The following is a 16,868-nucleotide window of genomic DNA, read 5'->3' on the forward strand; positions in this document are numbered from 1 at the left end:
GTGACAGATGCACACAATTTCTAAACATCAATGGAGAAGAAAAATGCACAGAGCAGATAACAGCCAAAGCAATTCTGATCATTTTTGTAGTGGCCAAGTGCATAATTTCAGGAACAATTTAACATATTAAGTGAATGCATCAAGTACCTTAAAGGCTAACAGCAGCTTAACAGGTTAAATGTTGAAATAGGTTTAGCAGATCAGTGGGATGCGCTACTTGTAATTATGTTTTTACAGCCTGCCTAAGAGATGGTGTAGGAGAAGGGCCTGTGATGTCAGAGAGGGGAGGGCTTAAGAGCAGGGATGAAGGCTAATCAAGATAAGTTGAGTTTGTATTTAAAGCAAAGTCAGCGTTAGTTAAGAGTTTTTTGACATGCTACTTGTGATGTGTCTTAAAAGCTGCCAACCAACGTGACAATTCCTATTGGAAGCAAAGATACACAGAGGAAATAAAAAGCCTTGGATATTTGCGCAAGCTTGCCCTCTTTCAAAACGAGGGTTGTGCTTGGCAGCTGGTGTAAGTATATGCAATGGATCAAAGTAAGAAAACTGCAGTTTCTTTTAATGTAGGTTTCACAGAGAGACTGCTTTACACGGGGATCCCTCAATAGCAGGACTGTTTTAACGTCATTTAAGGTAAATACATTCATTTAAATGTATTTTATGTTCATTGTGTATTTTTTATAATTGGCATAATGAAACACCAAAGTGAGCCCAAATTTTAAAAACTTGGGTTTATATTTGCAGTTTTTAGCCATGATGCAGTTCTCTAGTCTTGATGATGCTTTTGTTATTGTATAAAGGAGATGAGCAGCCATCCCACCAACCATTTAAGTGGGAATCCTTGAATATAAACAGATTTCATCCAACTAATATTGGTGGGACAGAACTGGTTTGAACTCAAAAATTTCCACTTAAATGGTTTGTGGATCAGGTTTTATGTTATGGACCTGAATGCAGCTGTAATACTTCATAAGATTAATTTTCACCTGAACAGACTTCTATCAGAAGTTTTAGAAGTACTAACATTCAAGAGATCTTTTTAAATATTTCAGTCAAATCAGGCACAATCCAGGTGGAAGTAAATAATTTTAAGTCCCCTTGGTTTCACTGGGAGAATCAGGCATGTGCTTAAGAGCTTTCCCACTGAAATCAATGGGACGTAGTGAGAAACTACACATTACTTTGCAAATGCATGTTCCCTACAATGCCAAAGTAATGTGAATAGTGCAAGGCATTTGTTTTACCTATTTGTTTCTTTGTTTGTTTATTACATTTATAAACTGCCCCATCCGAAGGCTCTGAGTGGTGTACAATAAGTTTTAAAAGACACAAAAACACACAACATTTAAAACACAGTGCTCAAAACAGTATAAAAACCATTTAAGAACAATTCAAAACCATTTAAAAACAATTAAAATACTTTAAAAGGCAATTTAATTTGTAGAGGAGAACTGGCAGGCAGGATGCTTAATTCTTGGTAGCAAGCATGACTTGTCCCCTCAGCTAAGCAGGGTCCACCCTGGTTGCATATGAAAGGGAGACTAGAAGTGTGAGTGCTGTAAGATATTCCCCTCAGGGGATGCCAGTCTGTGAAGACAATACTGAGCTAGATAGACCAATGGTCTGACTTAGTGTATGGCAGCTTCCTATGTTCCTATGTTCTTATAGCCACCAGTTCTCCCCAGTAAATGCTTTCCCAATGTGCCATTTCCCAGGTTCATTTCTCACCGACTAGGGGGGAAATCGCTTTCAGAATTTGCAAGGAAGAATCAGCAAGTAGGGCAAGAGTCAAAGTGCCTACTAACTGGACCTGCAAAATGGTCCTCCTATTGCTATAAAAGCATTTGGAGATACACACACAGGGCTGAAGAACAACCTCGCCCCACGCTTGCTTCACAGTGTGCAGTGTCACTGTTGAAAGTTCTTACATTTTGTGAAGCCATGACGAATCTTTTTTGTAAGGTGCAAAATCCTTGAAAGCATTAAAAGTTCAATGTTACTAGCTCTTCTTATCAAAAATCATTATTTGCACTGTGTTTTAAAGAAAACAAAAAGTTCTTTAAAATACCGTTATTTAAAATATGTATATATTACTGTACCAATATGGATTAATCAATACTCCAGCAAAAGGTGCTCACTGTTTAAGAAATGTTAATGCTCATCAACAACAAAGAGTCTTGTGGCACCTTAAAGACTATGACATTTATTAAGACATGGGCTGTTCTGAGCTACAATAATGCATTCATCTTTAAAGTGTACAAGGTTCTTTATTGTGCTTCCTTCAGCTGCCCCTCTGGAAGTTGTTCATTAGGGATACTCATCACAAAATATATGAGGTCATTCACACAATCAAAAACTGTGTTCTACGTGGGGTTGGGAGCTGCGTTTGCTCCCAATTTTCGGTTCTGTGGAAGCAAAGTTAGAGGAAAACATGGATAGATTTTCCTCCTACCTTGCTTCCACACAATCACTTCTACCCAGGGTTTCCTCTAATCTTGCTTCCACACTACTGCAAATTAGGAGTACACAGGTCCCAAACCCACATAGAACACAGTTTTCGATTGTGTGAATGACCTTATTGATTGACATACTGAGCAGCGCCCCACAGATCCGAGAATGGGGCATGCGTGCAGCTTCAGAACCATTGAACAATCCAAATCCTACAGACTGATTGTAAACACGGGACTGTTCCATGCTTCCTAAGGAATGCATAATCGCTACTGCACCACTGTTGCCATTGGGAATAATGTCAGTAGCCGTACAGCAGTGATCACACAGGAGGCACAGAACAGCCTTGTGTTTGGAAGCACTGAGTGTGGCTGTTCAGTGGCTCGGAAGCTGTGTGTGTGCCCCTTTCTTGAATCCGTAGGGCACTGCACAGTATGCCAGATGCTGTCTTCCTTGCTTGGCAGCTGCTTGTTCTGAATTCCTTGAAGTAGTCCCACTGAAATTAATTCTAATTTTAATTTCAATGGAACTGCTCTGAGTAATTCTCCTCATCACGTCAGCCATTATGATTTTTGGTTTAAGATTAGCTGTGACTGAAGTTGTTCCCATTTCAGTGAATTTTCTGTACCCTTCTAAAAATGGCGACTGCTAAGGCACAAACCAGAAGCGCAGTCGCATTTCAAATACTGGGTTTGGTTCTGGCCACCTCAGCACAAAAAGCTTATAATAGAGCTGGGAAAGATATGAAAAGGAAAACTAGAATGATCAAGGAGTTGAAGCACCCTCTCTATGAAGAAATGCTAACTCTTTGAAATTTAGGGGGAGAAGGTAGAGGGCATAGTAGAGAGATTCATAGTAGGGAGATTTAGCACTTGGCTTCAGGCTTCAGGGTAAACATTGAGTGAAGCCTCTTTGATGTACACTTGCGGCATTGAGGGAAGCAGCCCCCTCCCCACTCTCGGTTTTCTTTTGAAACAAGTCCACATGGCATGCTCCATGTTTTCCTTCTAGCCAATGGGAAGGGGCGGGGAGAGAGAAAGCTCTTATAGAGATAGATCTGCATTTCTGAAGAGAGCATGCCTCTTATCATGCTAATGATTCTATGTCAGTGCCTCTCCCATTTGCTCCAGTGTTTTCAGAAAAAGTAGCTTAAAACCAGCATTTTAAAAACCCAGACATACGTCAAGATGAGCTAGAATTCTCATCACAAAGTCCGGTTTGTATGTGTAGTGGGTCCGAAAATCTCGAAAGGACTTCGAGGTAAGTTTGGCTGGTGTGTGAATGCAACATCTCAGCAACATCTGTCGGAACCCTGGTTGGGAACCACTGCACTCTAACAAAATAGAAGTTCCATGTACAGAAGCTGTATGCTTCTGTACCACATGCTGGGACAAAGTAATGAGGGTGGCCATCCCCTTCATGTACTGCTTGTGAAAATCCAGATGTACTGAAATGGAATGCTGGACTAGAAGGACTTTGCTCTGACCCAGCATGTTGGAAGGGAGAAGACTGGCAGCTAGACCAGTGTTCAGTTTGCTATGTATGCCTGTCATTTCAGTTGCAAAGCTGAGCTCATGTGATGATGGTGGTGTGGCAGACTGTGAATCTGAACTGGATATGTGATAAGAGCAATATAATTGTGATACTGCATTCTACTCTTAATACTAAGTGATTAAGCGTATTAGAAAGAAAAGCGTACAACTGATGTGGGAAATTAATTTTAATTAATTAATTTAATTTTAATTTGTACCTAATAATTGTGGTTTTTAATTTGACTTTAAAAATTAGTTAATTTTATTACTTTTATTGTATCTGTGTCTATCTTATTGTTGTGAGCCGCCTTGAGCTGTTATGCACTGGAGGCAAGGAGTATAAATATTTTAAACAAATAATAATAAATAAATAGGAAAACAGAGGAGGGAGAGAACAGATGAGATAAGTAGCCACAGGGTAAAGACATACACAACATTTTGAGACCAAAAGGTCTAGTTAGGACCCCAAATGTGTTCAATGTAAACATACCTTTTCCTTTGGCACTCTGTGCCATCTGTAAATATGTCCCTGACAGTATTCTCTCTAATTTTTTTTCATCTGTGTGCAGAATGGGTTTTCTTCTGGGTGGCAGTATCAAGGCAGTGTGTGCACATGTGCATTCAGAATGGGGCCTTCCTGATTCAACCTGAGCGGGATCTAAAATTAACTGAACGGATATTTTTTAAAAAATGTGTGAGTGTGCACACGTGTGCATGCCTTAGACGGAAAACTGGTCCTTGAGGGTCACACAGCCCTCAGGGACATATTTTCAGCTGACACAGAGGGCACCTGGGAGAAGGGGAGGTTGTTGAAATTCCTACACACAAACAGTAGCACTGGTGCAGCATTAGACTGGAACTCTTCAGAAGCATTGGTGTTATGCCAGTGCTTCTCTCGTTGCATCAGTGCTTCATGTAGTCGGGATGTAAGTTACTAACTGGCTGTCTCCCCATATGAGTATGTATATGCTTCTCAGTCTCCAAGAAATCTCTCTGCCTTAATTCCAAGAGCAATTGTGCACTTAATTTTAATTCCTTAAATAAATACAAAAGAATATGGCAACAAATGAACAGATAAATGTTCATGAGGAACTTTAAAAAAATAAAAAAGTGGACAACCCACTTGGAGCATGTGAGAAAGGCCAAAACTGTCAATTGGGCCAGCATATCAATGGAAATGGTATAGTCCTCTCCATGGCAAGGTTGGTCTCATGAACCTACTATGGGCTCTGCTTTCATGTTATATCTGTCTTCACCCATAGACTGTAACAGACCAATGGTGTATCTAGCCTTGTTCTGTATACTTTGAGTAGCAGGGGGCAAGAGATGTTCCCAACACTGCTACCTGAGATGTTAACTAGCAATACCAGCAATGGAACCTGTGACTTCATAATGCAAAGCACACGTATTACCACGAAATGATGGCACCTTCTCTAGAGATTCAGCAAAGTGAAGATTCAGAGATGATCTCTGGGTGCCCTTAAAGTAATAAAACTAAGTATTGGTAGAAGAGGAAAAAATAGCCTCTTTCAACAACTGGACAAGAAATGGCAGGCACTGGATGATTAGGTTAAGACTGTTTTTCCTTCAGCCCTCTAACTTCTTGTCATGATCGTATACGTACATTTTGGCTCTCATGACATGATTAGGTGCATGCAAATGCTTTTAGCCCATAGACTCTGCCCTTCCACCTCTTGCCTAATAAACTGAGACAGAATTAGCACTGGGTGAGTGGTTCTGCCTGCTGCCAAGAAGGGTTTGTTGAGGGTAAAACTCTAAAAGTAGAGATTAACTTGACTTCATCCCTATAATGTGCTGTACAGCCAGGATTTGCAGAATAGGATCAGTAAAGAGTCATACATGAATGTAGCCCTAGACAGCTGGTGCATATTCTTTTATACATACCCAGGTTCTTAGCTATTTCACAATCCTTTCGGGGAGGGGCCATAGCTTAGGGGAGAACACATACCTTGTGTGCAGAAGGTCTTGGTATTTGTCATCTCCATGAAAAGGGCCTCGGGTAACAACACTGGGGGAAATTATTTCTGCCCGAGGCCTTGGAGAGATACAATAATCTAGCTCAGTTCAAGTTTGCTTCACATCTGTTTTATTCCGCTTTTGCAAATGTACAGATCAAAATGGGATGTGGTGATGGCCAGTTTGGCTGGCTTTAAAAGGGGCTTAGACAAATTCATGGAGGACAGGTCTATCAATGGCTACTAGTCTGGTGGCTATAGGCCACCTCCAGCCTCAGAGGCACGATACCTCTCAATACTAGTTGTAGGGGAGCAACATCGAGAGAGGGCATGTCCTCACCTCATGCCTGTTGGCTTCCTGGAGGCAACTGGTGGGCCACTGTGTGAAACAGGATGCTGGACTGGATGGCCTTGGGTCTGATCCAGCAGGGCTGTTCTTAAAATGCCATTGAGTCTCATTAATGCAGGCCTTGACAAATTTGCTTTGGTTCTAGGAGCCAGCCCCACAATTTAGAAGTTAGACAATGGATATTTGACAAAATTACTGGATGTAGTGATGGACATGGTGGAGGGAAAAGGTTTCTCTTTATCCCTTTACAAGTAACTTACTTAGAACAGGCACAGGGCTGCCTGGGGCGGGGGGGGGGATGTATTAATAACTCTGTCTCTGAATACCTTAGTGTAGATGTTACAATTAAATTTCTAGGTGCCATGGCTCCCTGGTGCCCAGGATTTGTCAAGCCCTGTATTAATGTTAACTGTCACAGTTCCATATATACAAGCTGGCCACACTCCAGCACATAACCAGGTGTACTAATGCCCATTTAAAGTACGGGGGCCCCAAACAGTCAGAAGGCACATGAATGTAAACCAGTCAGAAGTCATGAACTTAAACTAGTCTGGTCCTCTATGATGTTTATTTTAATTTTATGATGCTTGGAAGCTCATGGATTCTGGAAGCTATATGTAAGCCATTTTCAAGGGAAAGGAGTTTGATAACCTGGGGGGCAGGGATGTAGCTATACTTGAGCAGATGGGTTCAAAGAACCCAGGCCTCCAGCCCCTAAGGGCCCCCCCAGCTCCATCCCTCCCTATTTTCTTCATCATCTCCCTCACTCCAAGGGGCCACCGGGTAGAGGGGTGAACACGGGCCCCCTCTCTCCTAGCTATGCCCCTGCTGGGGGGCTACTACCAAGAAGGCCTCTTTGTGTACTTCTGATGTATTGGCGCACATATTTATGTATTTAAAACCTTTATATCCCATCTTGCCACTATTTAGCTGACAAGGCAACTAACAATCAATAACATCAATACAATCCCAAGTACTATCAGCAATCATCAGTAGTCAAATCAATCTTAAAAGATAACACAACCATTAAACAAGAGTAATCACAAGCATGCTTAGGAAAATAAGTACATATTGGCACCTAAAAAATAAAACAGTCAGTGACAAGTGAATTTTTCTGAGAAGAGTATTCCATCAACGAGACACAGAAAATACCCTTTCCCCAGTTGCTACCTCCCTAACCTCTAATGGCAGGTGTAGCTGGAACAAGGCTTCAGAAGATGGCCCTAAGGAACAGGCAGGCTCTTATGGGAGAATTTGATCTTTTGTATACCTTTGCTTCAGGCTATTTAGTGCTTTCTAGATCAAAAACGAGCACTTTGAATTGCATCCAGAAATAGACTAGAAGTCAATACAGTTTTCAACACCAGCAAAATACACTAGCAAGTTCTAGTTAACAAATCTAGCCGACATATTCCAAAACAGATAGTATTCTGAGAATGCATCCCAGGCTGATCACAGGTGTTCTGCTCTCTCTTTGTTCTTCTCTCAGCAAACACTAATTTCATTGATAATTCTGGAAGAAAAACTCAGACACATCCCTCCATAGCATGACTCCTCGAGATCACATAAGAAAGATGTCTATCCTTGGGGAGCAAGGAACGCTGGAAGATAAGCATTTATACCAGCTAGCAAGTGGCATGGCAGCAGGCGGTAAGCAGGATCAAAGGCCAAAGGGGACATTTGGGTTTTATTTATGTGTGTATACCACTCTTCCTCCAAGGAGCTCAGACTGGTGTTGGGTGATTTTGCGAGTAATGGCTTCCATCCAATTAAAAGTTCTGTGCATTTCATAATAAACTAACTTTATTTCTAAATTTTATTATAAGTGCAGTATCAGCTATAGGAGCCACCTAATGGTGCAGCGGGAAATGACTTGGCTAGCAAGCATGAGGTTGCTGGTTTGAATCTCCACTGGTATGTTTCCCAGACTATATTGAAACACCTATATTGGGCAGCAACCATATAGGAAGATGCTGAAAGGCATCATCTCATACTGCACAGGAGATGGCAATGGTAAACCCCTCCTGTATTCTACCAAAGAAAAACCACAGGGCTCTGTGGTCGCCAGGAGTCAACACCATCTCGATGGCACACTTTTACCTTTATCAATTATATGTATACATAACATACAGAATGTATATTATATATCCTTTAAAGGATAAAAATATTTAACATAAAACATTTTGTCTAGTTCAAAAGCTTGCAGATAATTTTACCAGCACATAATACGGTAGATATTCTTTAAATCTCATTTTCCTTTGCATGAGACAGGCATAGAGGCATGTATGTGAAATAATTTATCATTGAAGTTTAGAACTCTGGGATAAACAGCCAGAGGTGCTGTATTCAATCACTTTCTGCTAAGATTTTGATTATTTACTGATAAAAACTACATCTACACAAGGATGCTATGTGTTTTGTATTAGAACTGCGACAGCGACAAGAAATGATAATGAGAAACCAGATGATGGCAGTAAACCCACAATTAATGGGAGCAGGCCAGCAGAGAATCCAGGCAATTCCTTCACAGTTCGAACCTCGGTTTGTGGAAAGGTATTCCTTTTTGACTAAAAAGAAGAGACTCTGGCTGTATTATTGTCTATTTAGGAAGAACATATCCTTCTCCCATTAAGGAGCATCCAAATAAGGAGTCATCTACCACAGAGTGTTGCAATTCAGAATACAAAAAGTAAGAAGATATTTAGATATTTCCATGACTCGTGTCTGCTTCTACTACTACTATTGCAAGTATTTATTTATCACTTTTCAACAAAAGTTCCCAAAGTGGTTTACACATGAAAAGGAATAATAAATAAGATGGTTCCCTGTCCCTAAAGGGCTCACAAGCTAAAAAGAAACACAAGGTAGACACCAGCAACACCCACTAGAGAGACGCTGTGCAGGGCAGGGGTGTTGCTTGCTTAGGGTTTGGGGTTGGTTTGGACAGTATCGTCCCTACACACACACAATTAGGAAGGGGACGCACCAAGAGTATGCCTATTGGGACAGACATCTCAGTGCCCTTCCAACATGTCCCTTTACCACATAAGGGGGCTGTTCATCCAGATGGCCTTCTACACATGCTTCAAAACACATACCTGTTTAAACCAACATTTGGAGCATGTGTAGAGTGGCCATGCAGATGAACAGCACCCTCACGGGATAAAGGGAGGTACCGGAAGAGGCAAGGGAACATTCCATTCTTCTCTCTTTTCTCCCATGTTCTGTTGGATCCTAACCCAGACCTCAGAGCACTCTGTCTACATAGAAAGCTATTATCTATCATCTAAATGAATGGTTATTTGCATATAGTTGTTGCAGAACGATTTAGGAAGTGTGCTCCGTGTATATTTAAAGGAACATATTTATCTATCAGTCTTGTGCATAGCAGTGGCACAGGTGGTAAAGGAATTGCTCAGCATTCACAAGAGCTGTTGTTCTGACTGTATAATATTTAGAAATGAAACAGCATATATTTTGATTGGCAGCTCTAGAAGTGCCTGAGATCCCTCGGACCCTTGCTGCTCTGCTCTTTTCCTTTCTATAAGCTATAGCGCTTTTCTGGTCAGCTGACTAATGACCTTCCATTCAGTGGGCTGATGGCTCTGCTTATCTTCAACCAGTCCACGCATGAGTGGGGCAGTGCTCTGGCTGGTTGTCTAGCTGCAGATGTACCTGTGCTCCAGGGCTGTGGATACTGAATAGTCACCGGCTGTTTGATCTACTTTGCTAATTGGTGTCCAGGAAATTGTCCTACATATAGCCTTTTGTGTACAGAAGCTAGACTTTTAAAATGCAATGATCCCCACACTCTGCATGGACTCACTAGATTTTTGTCTACCAACCCAGAGATTTGTTGCCTTCTACTGAAATGTTGGCACCAGCTGACCCAAGACAGATGCACCTAGCTTCCCACCTTGGCCCTTCAGTCCCACAACATGCGAGCATGCCAAACCTAATATCGAATCGTGTTTACCAAGGACCAGGTAAGAGCTCATTTCATGTATTCCAGGCAGCAGCAGTGCAAAAACTGAATGGTCACTACTAGGTTCTTCCTCAGGTTCCGCTAATAAAAGCAATGAATATAACAGAATGAAATATCAGTTACAAAGCTCAGTTCTTAAGAATAGCTCATGTCTATATAATTGAGTCTTTCCAAGGCCCTTCTGAGGATCCCCTGCTATCTGAAGTATGGTAGGTGAGCACAAAGGATTTTGGGGGTGGGTGGGATTTCTGTTGTGGCAACACAATATCCTCTGGAAGGAAACCACCGACTCACTGCTCAGCTTTTGGATGGTAGTCAAACCCATCTTTTCCAGTGGGCATTTTTGAGTGCTGCTTTTAAAACAGAATTATGATCATCACTGTTTGAACCGACCTTGACCTTTTCTTGTGGTTGTAATATATTTGTTAATCTTACAGTTTGGAGATGTTGCCTTACATGATGTGCAGCATTGGTTTATCTCCATACTGCTGCACCTTGGGGCTGCAAGCAAGCTTTGGGCTCATATGCTTGTCCCCACTGCACATGAAGTTATTGACATGAACCAGACAGAACCAGAACACAAATGTCTTCATTAGTAAGCCATGCTCATGCAACCCTACTGCTGTGTAAATGGGTAGCTGGGATTTTTAGTGGGGCCTATTTATTCAGACACATATACACATATACATTATTTTATTTTATTTTATTTTATTTTATTTATTTAGAATATTTATACCCTGCTCCTCCAGTGCACTACTGTTTGGGGCGGCTCACAACAATAAGATAGACACAGATACAATAAAAGTAATAAAATTAACTATTTTTTTTAAAAAAATTCAGATTAAAAACCACAATTATTAGGTTCAAATTAAAACTGAAAATTATAAAAAGCTAAAGAACCTACCAGATATAACAAAACAATAATGGAGCATTAAAAAGCCTCCTTTAAAAAGTGCATTTTGAGATTTTTTAAAAAAACACTGAGCATGGCGAAGCTCTTCAGGGAGAGCGTTCCAAAGCCAAGGGGCCACAACCGAACCGACAACTCTATGTGGAGCTGCCTTTGTACATAGTCCGGAAGCTGCATTTGGTGCAAAATGCGGCAGCCAAGTTTGTCTCTGGGTCATGTCGAAGAGACCATATTACTCCTGTATTAAAAGAACTACACTGGCTGCCAATATGTTTCTGGGCAAAATACAAGGTGCTGGTTATAAACGATAAAGCCCTAAACAGCTTAGGCCCAGGGTATTTAAGAGAACGTCTCCTTCCCTGTGAGTCCCATTGCCCATTGAGATCATCTAGAGAGATCCCTCTGCGGATGCCCCCAGTTCATCTGTTGGCTACTCAGGAATGGGCTTTCCCTCTTGCCGCCCCAAGACCTTGGAATGTCCTCCCCATCTCTGAAAACTTTTAGAAAGTCTTTAAAGACACATTTATTCACCCAAGCTTTTAACTAGCATTGTGCTTTTAAATTGTTTTAAGGTTTTCCATTCTTCTTTTAATTTGTTTTATGCTGTTATAACTGCTCAGAGATGGAAGTTTGGGATGGTGTACAAATATAATAAACGAACAAACATACCACAAGCTGTCCATGCAATATGGGAAGGTGTGCAACCTTGGTGCTTGCTCCCAGTTCCTGTCACATGTACACATGTACACGGGGGTCACAGGTGAACCAGCCTTGGTGTAAACATCCGTTCACCAAGCAATGTAAGTCTTGCAGATATCCAAGGATTGGCTTTAAGTTACCATTCCACGAACAGAAGCTGCTCCCCCAAATGCAGCTTCCTTTTGTGAACAGAGAACTATGCTCTAATTTCCTGGCATATTTGTATAGGTACTTGTATTCCCACCCCCATCCCAACCCCCGGCTGCAGGGCTAATTGCAGCATTGGGAGGATGGGATTTCACTTGTGGAAACAGCATGGTGCCAGACTGGCCCAAGAAGTTGTGATGCCTGAGGCAAGGCACCAAATGTTGCCTCACCCTAAGCCTCTGAGGGCAGGGAAGGTTGGCAGCAATTTCCTCTTCTCTCCTTGTGCTTCTTGCAGGCTTTGCAATGAGTATGAAGAGAGGCACACATCGGTCCCAAAGAGCAGCTCTGATGGCAGCAGCAGGGGGCATCTTGCTGCCCAGCAGGCCACCCAATAATCTGCCACCCAAGGCAAGCGCCTGATTTTGCCACATGAAAGGGTTGCCCCGCATGCTGCTGTAAAGGGTTTGGATGTAATTGCCCCCAATCCATTGCTATTTGATGCTGCTCTAATGAAAAATAGAGCCCTCACTCACCTCACATCACAGCTGCCTTAAATTTAAAATATGTTTTAAAAAGGAAAAGGACAAGATAGCCAATCACAACTCTTCCACACCACACCTGGGTTTTTCCCCTGAAACAGGCAGGAATTTGTCAAGAGGATACAATTTGTCATAAGGATACAATTAGCAAATATGCCCCCCAATTAAGAACACATTCAATAGAGGAGGAATAATCAGAGCATATGAATGAGAAAAGGCTATACTGCCATCTATGGGTGAGGATGCTATAGTGTACATCCTAATCTTTACAATGGGCTGGGAAAGGAAGCTGGCTTGTTTAGCAGTAATTTGGGTCACTGAGTCACTTCAGCCACATGCTAGAAATTTTTCACTAGCTACCAAAGGATACCAGAATACCATGTATCTTTTTCATTACAAATTCTTTATCTTTGGCACATTATGAATAATAAACCTTCTGTCCTTCTTAGCAAATGTTTACATGCCCTCAACATTTTTCAACATTTTTCAGAATAACCTTCTTGAAGAAAAGGGACACTTTGAGAAAGTGTATTTGGTGGTGTCTGATGGTGCTGTCTGAAAAGCCCACTGTGCCCTTTAAGGAATGTTATACGTAGTAACTTGCAAAATTTCCTACCACTGCAAAAACCACATGGGTTGGGGATTTTTTTTATTTTTTGGCATTAAGAACCTGCAGATATGTTTCTTTTTCTGAAGGCTGCAAAACAAGCACAAAAACTTGGAATCAATTCTACTGAAATCACTATGGACCTGCTTATAAGCAAATATAATTGAGATTGTTATGCGTATTTAATCCAGCTCTTCAGCTTGGCATTTCAAGTAACAAGCTTGCTGGGAGAAATGTTCCTTGCGATATTCCTCCAGACACAGTAAGAAACATTGCAGAGGCGTTGGTAGCTCTTTAATGAGCTACTGATTTCCCAATTACAGAGCCCAGAAATTAAGCTCTCATTAGGGACACTGCGTAAAAGAAGTGAGTGCTGCACTAGCAAAGCCACCATTGTTAGATGTGGCATAGAAGGGCTATGCAAAGTTCTTGTATGGCATAGCACTAGCCAGAGAAGTGCTATGGTACAGGCAGGACTGAGGAGAATGGTTACCTGAGGCATCTCCTACATGCATATCAAATACCACGGAGACAGCTTGTATTGGCACAGCTCTAGGCATGTAATAAGCTGTCGTGACGTGTTGCAATGAGACTGCAACTGAATTCTAGGGATGTGCACGAACCGAGGTCCGAATCGGTTTGGCACCGTGGAGAACAGGGAGCAGGATCTTTTTTTAAAGCAGAGCAGGTCCTTACCTGCTCTCCGCCACCACATGCAGCTTCCTGCAGCGGCAGTGCTTGTCCAAAGAACTGCCAGCATGCACGTGGCGTCTGCGGCACCAGCATGCACATGGCATCTATGCAGGCTCAGGCACCATTTGCATGGTCAGCATGGTGTCCACGCAAATGGTGCCAACGCATATGTGGATGTGATGTGTGGTGGTGCCACACGTGGGTTCTTGGGAGAAGCGCTGCCACAGCAGGAAGCTGCATGCGGCAGCGGAGAGCAGGTAAGGACCTGCTCTCCTTTTAAAAAAAGATCCTGCTCCCCACTCCCTCCCAATAGCGCCCAACTAGTGCACGAACCTGTTTGTGCACATCCCTACTGAATTCCGCAAAATGGGATCCACCACATGCCCCAGTTCCCATGCTCAAAATGCCACAGTAATTATGCAGTCCACTCCATGATTATCATGGAGTGGATATGCTTTTATCCACTATGCTTATATATGAGGTCAGACCACTATTATTATTATTATTAATAACACTACCATCACCACCACACTTTTCTAATAGCTAGATCATTCGTTCTGTTTGCATTCATTCAATTTGCATGAGAGAACAATTCAACTGTGACTTCTAATAATCTCTAACTCATTACTATTTTTTTTGTTTGTAAGGATATAGTTTTCTTCAGCCAGAGCCCCTGGAAGCTGTGACCAGAAGGCAGGAATTGGTTCAGAAACAAAATATTGCCAGGTAAAAATGAATGCAATGTGTGTCCTAAGAGTAAAAAAATGTAATGAGACAAAATGCAGATCTCCCCTTAACTTTTCTAATAGTTTTCTTCACTAGAGAGATGAAGATAATGATGTAAGCAATCATGAACATTTTCAAGTTTCCTTGAGCATGTTTAGCCAGACTGGATTGAGATAAAGAAATCAATACATAAATGTATGAATACAGACAGGCACTAGTTTCTGAGAAAGAGGTCAAAAGAGAAGGGTGCGGAGAGAAAAAACTGCTCACGTAACACGTTACCCTTGTTGTAACCTCTGCTTGGGGAAAAATAAGTAGCTGAAAATTCTCAAACTAAGAACTAGTGAGATTAGTAGTTGGAGTGCTGGATTTAGATGGGGAAGACTCCAGGATCAACCCCCTGCTCCATCACAAGCTAAATGGGCGATCCTAGCCTTGTCATTCTCTCAGCCTAACCTACCTCACAGAGTTGTTGTGAGGATAAAATGGGGCATATATATGCCCTGAACATGCATCTATATAGAAAAAGGGGTAGATTTTGATAGATTTTGAGCTTCAAACAGCTCTCCATATGAGTTTTATCTGGAAATATGCAGTTAATCAAAATGAATAAATATACATTTATTGTTGATTAACAAAAGAGAAGTGATGTATAAGGGCAGGATATTTCCGCTTTCAGAGCAGCTGAAGAAGGTGGAAGCCAAACATCTTGCCCTTATACAGCATTTCTCATGATAATCAATTACACACACATACCTCTTTTTATTATTATTCTTTATGCACAGAGTCAGACAGATGTTATTGACTGGTTTGTTTTATCCATACATCAAGTCCTTCCCAAGGACCTGGGATGCTTGAATTTTATTGTCAATATTATTGTTGTTGTTATAAATATCGTCACAAAATGTAAGCTGTTCCCAGTAAAGCTGCCTTTTGTAATTGACTGATGGTAATTTCTGTGACCCCTGTGATATTGAGGTGCTCTTCTAGGTGTTTTGGAATTACACCTAGGGTGTTAATTACTACTGGGATTATTTTGGTCTTCTTCTGCCACAACCTTTCAGTTTCGATTTGAAGATCTTTATATTTTGTTGTTGTTGTTGTTATTTAACACACTTCTATACCACCCCAAACTCACGTCTCTGGGCGGTTTACAACAAACAAACAAAAAGCTAAAAACATTAGTTAAAATAAATGACATCAACAACAACAAAAAACTTAAAACAGTAGTTAAAACAAAATAAATGACATAGTAGAAGTTAAAACAATACAACAATTCAAATTTTTAAAACATTTTAAAACGATGATAAAACTGTTAAAACAATATTTAATTAAAAGCCTGGGTGAACAGGTGTGTCTTTAAAGACTTTCAAAAAGTTCTCATATGTTGTTTATGCTGTTTCTCCTTGTTTATTCCCCTATTACTTGCCTAGGATGGAGATGGAAATGAGCGCCATTTTTCAACAAAAAGAAATAGAAAAAGCTCACCGCAAAGGGCTGCTGGGGCTGGAAGGCCCTTTCCTCTACCACCGCATCCCAGCCAGCCCAGTTGCTTTCCGCGGGAGACACAGAGTGCCTGAAGGCCACCTTTCTAATGACTTATATGTCAATCGAACTGGCCTTGATGAACTTCATGGCAACACCATGCTAATGGCTACCAGCCCCTACCCACCCATCGGCACTCTACAGAGAGAGCGCGGCCGTCGCCCTGGGAGAAGGGCTGGGAATCACAAAACCGCCGATTGTAATGGCAGCACTACTAAGAGCCATCCTGAGGACAAGGGCATGGACCCTGCTTCCACGACTGTCTACGAGGAGAAAGAAGACAAAAAAGAAACCGAGGCAGAGATGCTCAGCAAGCATGAACCAAGCAAAGTACACACAGAGCCGTCTGCTGCATCTGCCAAAAACAACAAGGAATATGAACCTGATCTGAGAAAAAATTCTGGCACCCACGAAATGCCCAGTGACGCCAATGGCTGCAGCAATGGAAATGAGAAAGATCCCAACAACCCTTGTACAGCCTTTGATGAAAAGTATGTGTATCCATCAGCATTCACATTCTCTGCTCTGCCATATGGCTTCTCAGTACCTAGCAACCCACTGCTACCCCCAGGTAAGTTAAATTAAGCCAACTATCTATCTATCTATCTATCTATCTATCACATTTATTTATTTACTACATTTATATACCCCATCCAAATGGCTCTGGACAGTACACAATATATATGGTTTAATTAAAGGTCAATGTATA

General features: G+C 41.5%; 1 protein-coding gene across 6 annotated transcripts in view; it reads left to right on the forward strand.

Annotated features, from left to right (window-relative positions):
- The window catches only part of SAMD7 (sterile alpha motif domain containing 7), a 47,641-nt gene that overhangs the window by 22,358 nt on the left and 8,415 nt on the right, over positions 1-16,868 (forward strand). For 3 of the 6 annotated variants that reach the window (XM_053305100.1, XM_053305101.1, XM_053305095.1), the window contains exons 1-6: positions 393-636; positions 7,798-7,958; positions 8,735-8,861; positions 10,158-10,294; positions 14,536-14,614; positions 16,048-16,730. In XM_053305100.1, the coding sequence (XP_053161075.1) occupies positions 7,856-7,958; positions 8,735-8,861; positions 10,158-10,294; positions 14,536-14,614; positions 16,048-16,730 (1,129 nt within the window). In that variant the 5' untranslated portion in view covers positions 393-636; positions 7,798-7,855. Of the gene's footprint in view, positions 1-392; positions 637-7,797; positions 7,959-8,734; positions 8,862-10,157; positions 10,295-14,535; positions 14,615-16,047; positions 16,731-16,868 lie in introns of those variants that run through there. The other 3 variants (XM_053305097.1, XM_053305099.1, XM_053305098.1) reach the window with 3 other exon arrangements.

The sequence above is a fragment of the Hemicordylus capensis genome, chromosome 3 (genome assembly GCF_027244095.1).
Source record: "Hemicordylus capensis ecotype Gifberg chromosome 3, rHemCap1.1.pri, whole genome shotgun sequence".
NCBI classification, from domain to species: Eukaryota; Metazoa; Chordata; class Lepidosauria; order Squamata; family Cordylidae; genus Hemicordylus; species Hemicordylus capensis.